General features: G+C 48.7%; 1 protein-coding gene across 2 annotated transcripts in view; it reads left to right on the top strand.

The window, feature by feature from the left end:
- Positions 1 to 11,788, top strand: part of PLEKHG5 (pleckstrin homology and RhoGEF domain containing G5) — a 197,965-nt gene extending 186,177 nt beyond the window's left edge. For both annotated transcript variants that reach the window (XM_030222518.1, XM_030222519.1), the window contains exons 19-21: positions 974 to 1,113; positions 3,895 to 4,956; positions 10,667 to 11,788. In XM_030222518.1, coding sequence (XP_030078378.1) covers positions 974 to 1,113; positions 3,895 to 4,956; positions 10,667 to 10,676 — 1,212 coding nt within the window. In that variant the 3' untranslated portion in view covers positions 10,677 to 11,788. The remainder of the gene's footprint in view (positions 1 to 973; positions 1,114 to 3,894; positions 4,957 to 10,666) is intronic.
- Positions 11,789 to 13,051: the final 1,263 nt, after the last annotated feature.

Below are 13,051 nucleotides of genomic sequence, written 5' to 3'. Positions count from 1 at the left end.
TCTTTCTCTCTCTCCCCAATCCTTCCCTCTGTTGGTTTCCCTCTCCCTGCCAAGTTTCCCGCGAACGGCGCGAAGTCGCGACGCACGCGGCACCAGCCCCTATTTACGGCCGCTGCTGCTTCTCCTGTTGAGCAGCAGCGGCCGCTACACAAAGAAAAAGTTAAAAAAAATTGAAACCTGGCTGAAACACGGCACCCCGGCACTGTAGACAGCCATTAGGCATTGGCTGTTGCCCGCAGCCGCTCCTCCTCTTGCCTCTACGTCACTGCCCTGGAGGAAGACCCCGGAGGAGCGCAGGTGACGTAGAGGCAAGAGGAGGAGCGGCTGCGGGGGGGCAACAGCCAATGCCTAATGGCTGTCTACAGTGCCGGGGTGCCGCGTTTCAGCCAGGTTTGAAGTTTTTTTTAAATCTTTTTTTTGTGTGTAGCGGCCGCTGCTGCTCAACAGGAGAAGCCAGCAGCGGCCGGAAATGGGGGTTGGCACTGCGTCCGTCACGGGGCGGGGGGGGAGCAAAAAAAAAGGTGCCGGTACGCCGTACCGTTGCGTACCGGCACCAAAAAAAGCACTGGATTCTAGTATTTTGAATCTTCTTTGGTGGCTGTTTGCTGTTTCCATCAGCAACTATTGCTGTCTGTAGAGGGATCAATATTGAAACCACAGCGGAGGGGCCAGTGTAGTTGGCTGTGCTTTAGTCGACTATCTTAGGCTGAGCTTCAGCCCGGCTAGGTTGCAGCTGAACACGATTTATAGCTAGCTGGATGTAAGCCATCTCCAAGTGTCATGCTAGAAGAACAGCCATGTTTTTCACCCAACCAAACCTTGTCCCTAACCTCTGAACACACATTTTTTGATCAACTAGAGATCTTTGCCTCAAAAGGTCTAGCTGTCAAACTCCATGAAAAGATCTCATTGGTAGTATGAACTTGCAGTGGCATTAGTGTTAATTAACATGTCCTATGTTTTGGGTCTGTAGAACCTCTTACAGAGACTTCGTCTTCAGGAGTGTCAACGCAACCAGCAACAGGAAGAAGAGGAGATGGAGAGTGGGACATCAACCAGCAGCTCCCCCACCGTTCTGCGCAAAATCAGCAGTAGTCCAGATTCACAACAGTGGTAAATGTCAAATCTGACTTACCTTTTTAGGTTTTGTAAGGTTGGTAGATTTTGCTTTCACGATCTGCTGAAGATCAGTTTCATCTGAGCTGAGAAATTGCCTGGGTTGGATTTTTGCAAACTAGATGATAACAGTTGAATCGTGGTAGTCAGTAGGATTTAGGGTGCTCTTCTAAAAAATGTTTGTGGTGGACACTTTGACATTTTCCTCTGAAACACTCTTTGCCTCCACCCACTTCCTCTGCATGAAGTCACTCATTCACTTCCTCCTCTCTGCCTTCAACACACACATTCACCCACTCCCCTAGCCCTTTTCTGCTGTACTGCGGGAATGGTGGTTGGGAGGCGGGGATAGTGCTGGCCAGACTTATACGGTCTGTGCCAGAGCCGGTGGTGGGAGGCAGGGATAGTACTGGGCAGACTTATACGGTCTGTGCCAGAGCTGGTGGTGGGAGGTGGGGCTGGTGGTTGGGAGGCAGGGATAGTGCTGGGCAGACTTATACGGTCTGTGCCAGAGCTGGTGGTGGGAAGCGGGGCTGGTGGTTGGGAGACGGGGATAGTGCTGGGCAGACTTATACGGTCTATGCCAGAGCTGGTGGTTGGAGGCGGGGCTGGTGGTTGGGAGGCAGGGATAGTGCTGGGCAGACTTATACGGTCTGTGCCAGAGCCGGTGGTGGGAGGCAGGGATAGTGCTGGGCAGACTTATACGGTCTGTGCCAGAGCCGGTGGTGGGAAGCGGGGCTGGTGGTTGGGAGACGGGGATAGTGCTGGGCAGATTTATACGGTGTGTGCCAGAGCCGGTGGTTAGGAGGCGGGGCTGGTGGTTGGGAGGCGGGGATAGTGCTGGGCAGACTTATACGGTCTGTGCCAGAGCCGGTGGTGGGAGGCGGGGCTGGTGGTTGGGAGGCGGGGATAGTGCTGGGCAGACTTATACAGGTCTGTGCCAGAGCCGGTGGTGGGAGGCGGGACTGGTGGTTGGGAGGCAGGGATAGTGCTGGACAGACTTATACGGTCTGTGCCCTGAAGAGGACAAGTACAAATCAAGATAGGGTATACACAAAAAGTAACACATATGAGTTATCTTGTTGGGCAGACTGGATGGACCGTGGAGGTCTTTTTCTGCAGTCACCTACTATGTTACTTGTTCCCAAACCTTCCTGTTCACTCCTTCTACCCCTTGAATTCCTTTCTAGTACTCTCAGCCATCCCAAATCATCCAACCATTCAGTCACTCCTATGTCATGACACCCGTCCAAGGGATGTATTGTCCTTTGGAGTCTCCTTTACTTGATGCACTCATCCAGCTACTCCCCACCCCACATCCTCCCACTCCATGCGCCCACCTAACATTCCCCAAATTTGCTGCTGGTAGGAAAGAACTATGTTGCTCTACTGTTGCTACTCTTTTCTTTAGGGGGGGGGAAGAAAAATAGCAGTGCATTTGGCCACATGGCTGTCTTATTTTTTTTCTCCTGCCATCAAGTTCTCACCAACTGTTGCCAATATAAGGACAGTTTGGAGTACATATGGGCAATGCACGTCTGAAACCCAGAGTAATACAGGGCCACAGACACAGCAGCAGGATAGGGAGCCAGCGTGCGGAGAGCTGGAGCGCAAGACAGCAGCAGTCGACAATGCTCTGCAGTGGCGTTCCTAGGGGGGCTGACACCCGGGCGGATCGCCGATGCGTCCCACCCCCCCCCACCCCGGCGAAAGAACCCCCTCCCTCAGGTGTACGCCGCTGGGGAGGTGCCGCGCGCCGGTCAGCTTGGTTCGTTTCCATGCTCCCTCTGCCCCGGAACAGGTTACTTCCTGTTCCGGGTGCAGAGGGAGCATGGAAACGAACGAAGCTGACCGGCGCACGGCACCCTCCCAGCGGCGTGCACCTGGGGTGGACCGCCCCCACCGCCCCCCCCCCCCTGGTACGCCACTGATGCTCTGCTGTTCCAGAAGCATTGTGGTCACAAATAAAGCCATTCTTATCCAGGGGCGTAGCCAGGCAACAGATTTTGGGGAGGCCTAGGCAAGAAGTGGGTGGGCACCAAGTGTTTTCCCTCCTCCCCCTGCCACCACCACCAAAAAAATATCTCAGCTGGCAGGAAGATGCTTCTTTCCACCTTGGCAGTCTGCAGCAACCATGCACTGAAAACTGAGCATGTGCAGGTGCCGCTATCGTGGAGAGTAGCGTTTTCGGTACCGTCAGGGGGGAAGTCTTAAGCTGGTAGAGCTTGGGATCCCCACCAGCTACTGCTAAATGTGTGCTACTGTTGGGTGGGCCTGAGCCCTAAGGGGGTGGGCCCTGGACCACCCAGGCCCACCTGTGGCTACGCCACTGTTCTGATCACATCTGAGAAATATTATGCTAGGAATTCCAGTGCTAAGCATGACAGAATGTCCATTTAAATTGTCAAAATCTTTTACCTTTGTTTCAAGTTGAAAATGCTTTTAAAATAAAAGCATTTTCAAGTTCACCTCTTGTGATCTACTTTCTTTTGTGGATCCCATTTGTCTCTTCTGTACTGATACCACTTTGTTTCAATTTACATATTGAATAAAACCGTAAATATGGAAACTAATTTCAAAGGTTTTTAAGGCATTAGAAAACCTTGCTGAATATTGCTGTCCCACCCCAACTATGTGTACAAATACCAACGCAGGTACTTTGCAATCTGGGTACTTTGGTAATTTCAGCCACATAAATAAAAATGCAATGAATTGATCACCTTCATTCTTTTTTTTTAAATTACTTAGATTAAATTATTGGTATTATTTCTCTTATAGTCCATCAGACAGTTCCACAGAGACCATCTCAGTTGTTGTCGTTGATGCTAGTGAAGAATTGTCCTCTCCAGATACTGAGCAAGGACCTTATGGCTCTCAGTCTGATGAAACTTCTATCAGCACCACTGCTTCCTCCTGCACACCAACCAGAGAGACCTGTGAGAGTTTGGAAACACCAGAGGCAATGCAAACCATGGACTCTAACTGCTTGAAACTGGAACCCAGTGACTGTAGGTCTTCATCCATTGATAGTGCTTATGGAACACTCTCGCCTACTTCCATTCAGGAATTTTCAGACCAGCATCAACAAGAATCAAATGAAGATGAGAGGGAATCTCCACACTCACAGCGTTCTTCTTCCCCCAAGATCCGTAGGAGGACTCCTGTACAACTCTTGCCTTGCAAATCTAAAGTCTTGAAGTCCAAGTCTGAGGCCAACCTACTGCACCTGGTGTCTACATCGTCAGCGTCTTCCAGTGCCGAGGATGCCCATCTCAGCCAGAGTAAAAGTTTATGTGAACTTTTTGCATCTCCTGTAGATGGACATTTTTTGAGATCGGAGCAAATGGAGGAGGACCAGCAGTGTCTCCTCACAAATGACTTGCAAAGGACTACTAATGCAACAGACATTCAGAACCAGATTGAGACCCCACAGACTAGGAAGCTTCGGTCCCAGTCAGATTGTACTGGTGGCAAAGTCGCTAGATTAAGAAGCTGTAGTAGCAGCTCTTCTGAACTTTCTGGAGTCGAAGACATGGGGAGCACAAAGGATCTTGTTTACGTCACGCATGATGCAAGTTTACAGCCTGTATTGACAGAAGATGGACAACTGTCTCAGAAATTACAGTCAAATGAAGGGGGTAGTGGTTTGACAGAACACAACAGTTCCGTAAGTGAATATTTTGTAGGAGAAAATGAAAGGGAAACAGACAGCGAGGGTATACCTGAAAATGCCACACAAGCCATGGTGGACCCACAAGCTGGACAACATAGGAAGCTTACTTTGGCCCAGCTCTACAGAATTAGAACCACTTTGCTCCTCAACTCTACTCTAACAGCCTCGTAAGTATCAAGCCTGCTTTCAGAACCCATGAACTGAAATTAGAGCTTCTTGAACTTTATTCAGAGAAATAATATCTGGGGATATTGTTTTCATGATCGTACATTTTCACTAGCTTGTAATAGCCTTAAAATACATGCTGATCTATACAGGTTAGAAGGAGCAGAAACCAATTGGTTAGCGATGATACCCTTTCTTATTATGCTAGAAAATATTTTGAGTTGTAAACTTTGGGGCCTGCTATGTCTGAAAAAGGGATCTTAGCAGTCCTGAATGCTACCGTCTAAAACCATCTTTTAGCCTAATAAAGGTATCACCTCTGTCCAGGGCTGGGTCAACTATTAGGCAAAACTAGGCAGTTGGTTTGGGCAGCTGCATCGAGGTAGAAGCCAAGAACAGCCTAGAGTAAAGCATAGCAATCAATATTCCTGACAGCCACAAACTCAAAAGAACCATCAACCTCTACTTTTTTGTTTTTTATCTTTATTTAAGTTTTTACCAAACATAACATTTATGAGTGATATTACACTAGTTGAATTAAATTCCATTCAATACAAGAAAATTTTTCTACATGAAATGATACTCTTACTAACGACCACAATAATGTGAAATCGATCCAAGAAAGAAATAGAAAAAAAAAAAAAGTCCCTGCTTAAATAAGCAGTTTCACATTAAGTTAAATCAAACAAGTAGCTACATTCCCTAGTGGGTTACTCAATGCCTGCATACAGCGTTGTATAGGTGACTAGACTTGTACATTGACCTCTTCCCTGCTTTTTAGAAAATCTTCCAATTCATTTGGGTCAAAGAAATGCTTAGACTGCAAGATTAATCTACATACACATGGGTACCTCAAAAGAAAATTTGCCCCGATTGCTAAAGCTCTCGGGCGCAGCAACAAAAACATCTTGCGTCTCTTTTGAGTTTCCCTGGATAAATCCGGGAAAACTCTCACTTTTGATCCCAAAAATAAAGAATCCAGATGTCTAAGAAATGCGTCTCTGTCCATTTCCAACGCAAAGGTTACAAGCAAAGAAATTCTTTGTGTTATCACTTCGAGAGACGACTCCAGGAATGCCGTAAGACCCATTGCTCCTTGTTCTGGTAAATTTACTGATGTAATCAACCTCTACTTTTACACACAGGCATTGGTAAGCACTAATTCATGCTTACCGCACGCTATAAGGCACTACCGCTGGATGTGATCGGGCGTTCTGCGGTAGTTCTGAGATCGGTGCGCGCCAATCACCCCCTAAAAATTACAAAATATTTGGTAGCTCGGGGCTTACGTTTGTTGGCAGAGAGTAGGTGTGCCTTCCGCTAATCGGTTAGCGCAGGCAAATTGCTGTGCGTTTCTGATTAATGCGGGGTTAGCACGTGAGCCCTTACCACCTAGAAAATAGATGGCAGTAAGGGGTTCATGAGGTAATGGCCATGTGCTAATTGGGAAATTAGTGTGTGGCCATTAATGAAAAAAATAAATTGTGGCCATTTTACAGCCACACTAAAAGTGGCTTCAGCACGCAGGAAACCCACACGCTAAAAACAGCGCAGGCCACTTTTTAGTGCAACTTGGTAAAAGGGCCCCTTACTCATTGGAAATTGCCATCATTAGGTGTGTGATGTCTAATTATGCAGTTTTGCTGGATTGTCTTAGGAAGTGTTGCCATGGAGCAGTGGCGTAGCTATGTGGGGCCACGGGGGCCTGGGCCCCGTAGATTTGTTCCTTGACCCCCCAGCCAATGACCCTCTCGATCCCCCCCCTCCTGCCGTCGCCTTCGTCGCCATCGGCTACCTTTGCTGGCGGGGGACCCAACCCCTGCCAGCCAAGGTCCTCCTCTTCCGGCGCCAGGCTTCGTTCTGTTTCTGTGAGTTTGAGGTTTACGTGCAGGACGTCAGACTCACAGAACCAGAACGAAACCTTGCGCCGGAAGAAGAGGACCTCGGCTGGTGGGGGTTAGGGTCCCCCGCCAGCAAAGGTAGGCGACGGTGGGGGGGGGTTGGCGGCGGGAGGGGGGGGTCGAGACTCTTGGCAGGGTCGGTGGCGGGGGGGGGGTGGCATTGGCGGGGGGGGGTGGGGGTTGGCGGCGGAGGGGGGGGCTAAAATGTGCCCCCTCACCTCAGGCTCTGGACCCCCCCCCTCCCGCCGAAGTCTGGCTACACCCCTGCCATGGAGTGATCGTGATTGTTGAGTTTATCAAAGTCTCTGGGGGGAGGAAGGGGGGGCACTAGAAATCATAGAGGTCCTTTTACAAAGGTGCGGTAAAAAGTGGCCTTCGTGCACCCTTATGCAGATTTTTAGTGTAGTCATAAAAATGCCTTTTTTTTGTATTTTTTTGCATTAATGGCCATGCGCGAATGTTAACCAACACATATATTTCCACTGCATAAAACTGTAGCAATTGTATGTTAAAGTTTAACGGACCATCAGAGGTGATCTTCCACTGGGGGATGACCCCCTACTGTGAAAGTAGGTAGAACACCGTATTTCGTCATCAGTCCAATATCGTTCTTAAGTTTCTTAATTCTTAAATTTCTTATTTTTGTCATCAAAATTGTCTCAATTTAATACTTTTATAACTCGTGTGATTATTCTAACTTTATCATAAAGTTTCTCGTAATTTGTAGAAACACATTCCAGCGCGTGTTTCGCCTTTGCTGTTTCAGAGCTTCCCCCCTTATTTTGTAATGCGGTGCGTTTGCATCCTGCTTGTTCAGATATATGTGTTGATTATATCAACAATTCTGCATAATTTAAGATTAAGAGTTGTTGGGCCTCGTGAGTACTTAGGGGAGTGGTCATATGCTAATGTTGCCATTAGTGCGTGGCCATGTTCTCAAAAGCGTGTACCGCCACCTGTTTTGGACGTGCGTCAAAAATGGAATTGCCGCCCAGGGCACGTGGTAGCAATTTGGCGCACGTTGGACGCATATAGGCACTTATGCGCCTTAGTAAAATGGCCCCTTTGTTTTTTATGGGTTTATAAAAATAACATAAGGGGTCCTTTTACTAAGCTGCGGGGAAGCACTAACGCATTCTTACCACAACTAAAAACACTCAGGAGTCCCATGAGACAGTGGTGTAGCCACGGGTGGGCGTATTCTTGGCTCAGGCCCACCCAGCTTCAGTGCCACACTGCTCTCTTCCCCCCTCTTTTCTGTGGCATCCCGGTATCTGTGCTCCTGGCTCTGAACCCTGTCCCTCCCTGGTGTCGGTGCAGGCATCCTCAGCGCCTACAGCGATTCATTCTCGCTGATTGCACCAGCCCTGCAAGCTTTCATCTGCCAGACAGGAAACAGGCAGTGACATCAGCGAGGTTACGAAGTGTTAGATGGAAGCCTGCGGGGCCGGCACAAGCAGAGAGAATACATTTCTGAAGGCACCAAGGACACCTGTACCGACATTGGGGCAGGGCCTCCGAGAGTGGGGGGGGGGGGGGCATGGGGACCCAGGGAGGGAAGGCCAGAAGAAAGGCGATCTGCAACTGCCGCATTGAATGCAGGGGGCCCGGAGCCGTGGAGGCAGGCAGGTGAGACCGCGGACTGCAGCGATGGGGAGCGGCAGCGGCGGGGGGTGGGGGTGGTGGAGGCGGGGTGGCCTTGCCCTGGGCCCGGCCTAGTCTCTCGGCGGCCCTGCATTGGGGACGGACGGAGTTCAGAGACCAGAGTGCAGATGCTGGGACGCGGAGGAGAGGGAGAAGATGTGGGGTAGGTGAAAAAAAACCTCTTATGTTCTTGAAAAATATCTCTGGGAAGATAGTGTGGTGTGGAGAGGGGGGGAGGAGGGGGTACGTGCATGCGCTCGTGGGAGGGCCCATCCAATTTCCCTCTGGGCCCATTCAAAATACCAAATCTGGCTACTCCTCTGCCATGAGAACTTTAGGATGGGTGTGTGCTACCCACCTGCTCAAAAATAAAATGTATTTTTTAGCGCTGGGGATGGGTCTGGGGGGCGGAGAGTTGGTGTAATCCGTGCTAATCATTTAGCACATCTATATTGCTACGCGGTAACTCATTAAGCACATGGTTAGTGCATGAGCCTTACTACCTACAAAATAGATGGTTGTAGGGTCTCACGTGCTAACAGCCATGTTCTAATGGGAAGATTAATAAGTGGACAGTAATACAGAAAATAGAAAAATCAGCCATTTTACCCCTGCGGAAAAAATGGCCTTAGTGTGCGGCAGGGGCGTAGCCAGTCTTAGGCGGGAGAGGGGTCCAGAGCTCGAGGTGAGGGGCACATTTTAGCACCCCCCCCCCCCCCCCCCCGGCCATTGCCGACCGCCGCCACCACCACCACCACCAAAAGCAACTTTGACCCCCCCCCCCTCCAGCTGCCAACCTTCCCCCGCCGCCACCGTCGCCTACCTTTCCTGGCGGGGGACCCCAACCCCCGCTAGCCGAGGTCCTCAACCCCCGCCAGCCGAGGTCCTCTTCTTCCCGCGCAAGGCTTCATTCTGACTGTTTCGTCAGACTCACAGAAACAGAACAAAACTTTGTTCTGTTTCTGTGAGTCTGACCGTGCAGGACGTCAGAAACAGTCAGAATGAAGCCTTGCGCTGGAAAACAAAGGACCTCGGCTGGCGGGGGTTGGGGTCCCCCGCCAGCAAAGCTAGGCGACGGCAGGTTGGCAGCAGGAGGGGGGGTTGAGAGGGTCGTCGGCAGGGGGTCCAGGGCCAAATCTACGGGGGCCCAGGCCTCCTTGGCCCCACGTGGCTACGCCACTGGTGTACGGGAATGACCCACGTAAGGTCGTGCTGAGGCCACTTTTTACCGCAGTTTGGTAAAAGTGCCTCTAATTTTGGTGAGCTAATAATATTTTCGGCTTTCTGAAATACTGTTAAAAATTAATAAAATCCTGGAAAAAGAAACCTCCCTCAACCGCATTCTGAACAGAGTAACTCTGGTTTTTTAATTTTACAAGCCAAATAGTAGCCAAAGACTTTCTTATTGCCCTGTATCGTTAGCCTATATCCAATTTTAGTCGTGGATGAAGATATATTTTACATACTTATTTTGACTTTATTGTACATTGCTAGTTTTGTTGTAAATATAGTTGTTTATGCTATTACATTGTATTGTAGAAAATGATTATTTGTGGTACACCACTTTGAATTAGCTTTGGTTGTAGAAAGTGGTATATAAACGATATAAATACATAGGGCTCCACTTGGTATTAATTTGTGTTAGCTGTAATGAAGCTTTGAAATTTGGAATCCTTTCATTTGGAAAATGAATGGAGGCAAGAGTTTGTTTTGCTTATGATAAACCTCTTATAAGGCTATTTCTTTCTTTCATCTACTATAATAAAACTCACCTTCAATGTTCTGAGGACACTGACGTCAGTGAAGCCAAGCCCTGACTTCCTTCAAAAAGGTTCGAAGGTTCGTAGTGGTGAAGCCACCAAAATCGCTCCGGGCCCCGCCCTTGAGGGCGGAGCAATGGCAGAACAACGAAGGGGTTGGCAGGGAGAGAGGCGGGGGGGGGGGGGGGAAATCGCTCCGGGCCCCGCCCTCACGTCAAACGTCATGACGTTGGGGGCGGAACAATGGCAGAACAACGAAGGGGTTGGCCGGGGGGGGGGGGTGTTGGCAACGAAACCTTGCTAGCGCCCGTTTCATTTGCTCTGAAACGGGCCTCTTTACTAGTGTGTGAATAAAATACACTGCAGTGAATCCAGTATTTAATCTCTTTTTTTCTTTTGTCTTCCAGTGAGGTGTAAGTGCTTGAAAAGAACTCTAGAGAGACTGAAGAAAGATTCCACGGTTGCCCATGAGGAATTGTACATAGTTCAGACAATGTAATTGAAGTGCCGAAGGCCTTCCCAGTTTTTCATCTGCATGTGCTAATGAGGGACTACCTTTCAGTAACACAGTATGAATGTGTTTGGTGCTTGCCTGTATGGGAGAATGTAAAAAAATATATGTCAATTATCTGTAAATATGGACTGATTATTTACTTGTTGAAAAAAGGAACGTCGGCAGGGAAGTTAGAATTTCCCAGGACTCTGTGACGCACAGAGATTGCTTATTTGCACTTTTATTAAGGAGTCAGCAGTCAGAAAACGATCTGGTAGGCATTAAGGATACCTAATGAGGAGAAGTCCTAGAGAAGCACCTGCTCTCTCCTTTCACAAAAGAATTCCCGAACTCCCGAACAGCCACTCAACTCAAGTAGGAAGTCAACGCTTCTCGGAATCAAGACTTTCAAAGCTTCCAAGACTTCAGAAGAGCAAATGTGGGCTGACTTGAGAGCAATAGAAATATGGCAGAGGATTCTGTGGAAGAAGCCCCAACATTTGGGTCTTCTTTTTATTTAACTTTTTTGAACTGACCATTGCAATTATACATGATCATTTCCTCTGCCGAGTTAAAAATGTACTGTATATAGTCGACTAAAGTCGAGAAATTTAAGCCATAAAATGCCTCAAAACACCCAGGTTATCTTCTTGTCTATGGGTAACAACCTTAATTATCCAGAACGATCCCCTCCCCCACTCCGCCCCTGCCATGTACCTTTAAATGACTCCAAAACACTGTCTCTGATTTGTCCCCACCCCTGCAGAAACAGGAAATTGAGTCAGAGAGGGAGAGATGAATCAGAGCGGGTGCTCCAGAGCAGGCTGTAGGCAGTCTAGGAGGATTGCTGTACTGCTGCGGCTCTGTAGAAGATCCATTTGAAGGTACATAGCGAGGTGGGTGGGGATTGAAATGCTGAGCGGGCTGCCGGAGGGGAGAGAGGGAGCAAGTTTTTAACCTGGAGGTGAAAGGGAGGGAGAGAGAGGTGCTGGCCCAGGTGAGGCAGGGAGAACTGGAGGCAGTGGTGTGCTGGAGCAGGCTCTCACAGGCTCACAAGAGCCGGTTGTTAAGTTTTTAAGAATTTTGGGAGCCGGTTGTTAAGTAGGGCCCTCCATGGCTACTTTAACAACTGGCTCCCAAAATGTGGGCTTGGGCCCCCTGCTGAATTATCTTTTACTTTGCTGGTGGGGATGCTGAGCCCTGCCAGCCAAGTAAATAGACTGCTGCTGCTCCCAGCTCCTTGTTTCCAGCTCTGGGCAGCAGGCTGGGACTTCTCAAGCATGTGAGAGAAGTTCCAGCATGCTGCTCAGAGCAAGACGTTGGGAGTGGTGGCAGTCCATTTATTGGCTGCCAGCAAAGGTATGCCTAGCGTGCCCGCAGGAAGGGAGGGAGGAGAGAGAGGCAAGTGTTGCTCCCCCACCCCCGGCCACCCCTGGCCCTTCCAACTGCAGAGCTGGCTACGTCCGGAGAAAGAGCCTGTTGTTAAAAATTTACCAGCACACCCCTGACTGGAGGAAAGTTTTGACTTATACATGGGTCACAGCGTTTGTGTCCATTTTTTAGGTCTAAAACAGCCCTTCAATGCTTGAGATCGACTTCTAGCTGAATATATACAGTAATTTAGAATGGGGGCAAGGAGGGAGATACGAAAAGCACGTCCAAAGCGCTGCTTCTTTTCTGCCTGTATGAAGGATGTGATTGAGGACCTATCCATCATACTGGCTGGGTCAGATATTCCAAAACAGAGATTCATCTGCAGATTGTTGACCGTTTGCTCAGCTGTAGATTTGCTTCAAGAAGAATGGAGATGCCAAATGAAATTTGATATATTTAGTCAGGAAAAGTTGGCTTTGCTGGACAAAGTATTCTTCATTTAGATTGTCAGGGTGAGAAATGTAAATTAATTTTCTGTAATCCTACCTTTAGTAAAACTGGTGCTGAAAAGTCACCCAAGTCTTCTAACAAAAAACACTCATAATTATGGGGAAAGGGGAGGGTGATAACTAGGGGTGTGCAGGAGACAATGTTGTTTTGTTTAATTTCCCAAGTTATTTGCACTTTTTATTTTTCAATTTTTTTTTTTATTTTCGTTTTGTTAATAGCGCTCACTATTTGCACCATACCATGCACTATATCTCAATGGCTGCACTATTCTTTAAATGGTGCACTATGGGGCCCTTGTACTACGGCGGGTAGGCCTAATGTGGGCCTACCATGTGCTAAAAGGGCACTACCGCTGGACGTGTTGAAGCATCCCGCGGTAGTTTTCCGCTTGGCGCGTGCTAATCCCATCCTAAAA

The sequence above is a fragment of the Microcaecilia unicolor genome, chromosome 13, assembly GCF_901765095.1.
Source record: "Microcaecilia unicolor chromosome 13, aMicUni1.1, whole genome shotgun sequence".
Classification (NCBI taxonomy): Eukaryota; Metazoa; Chordata; class Amphibia; order Gymnophiona; family Siphonopidae; genus Microcaecilia; species Microcaecilia unicolor.
The sequence above is the reverse complement of the archived record's forward strand: the minus strand, read 5'-3'. Positions and strand labels throughout refer to the sequence as shown.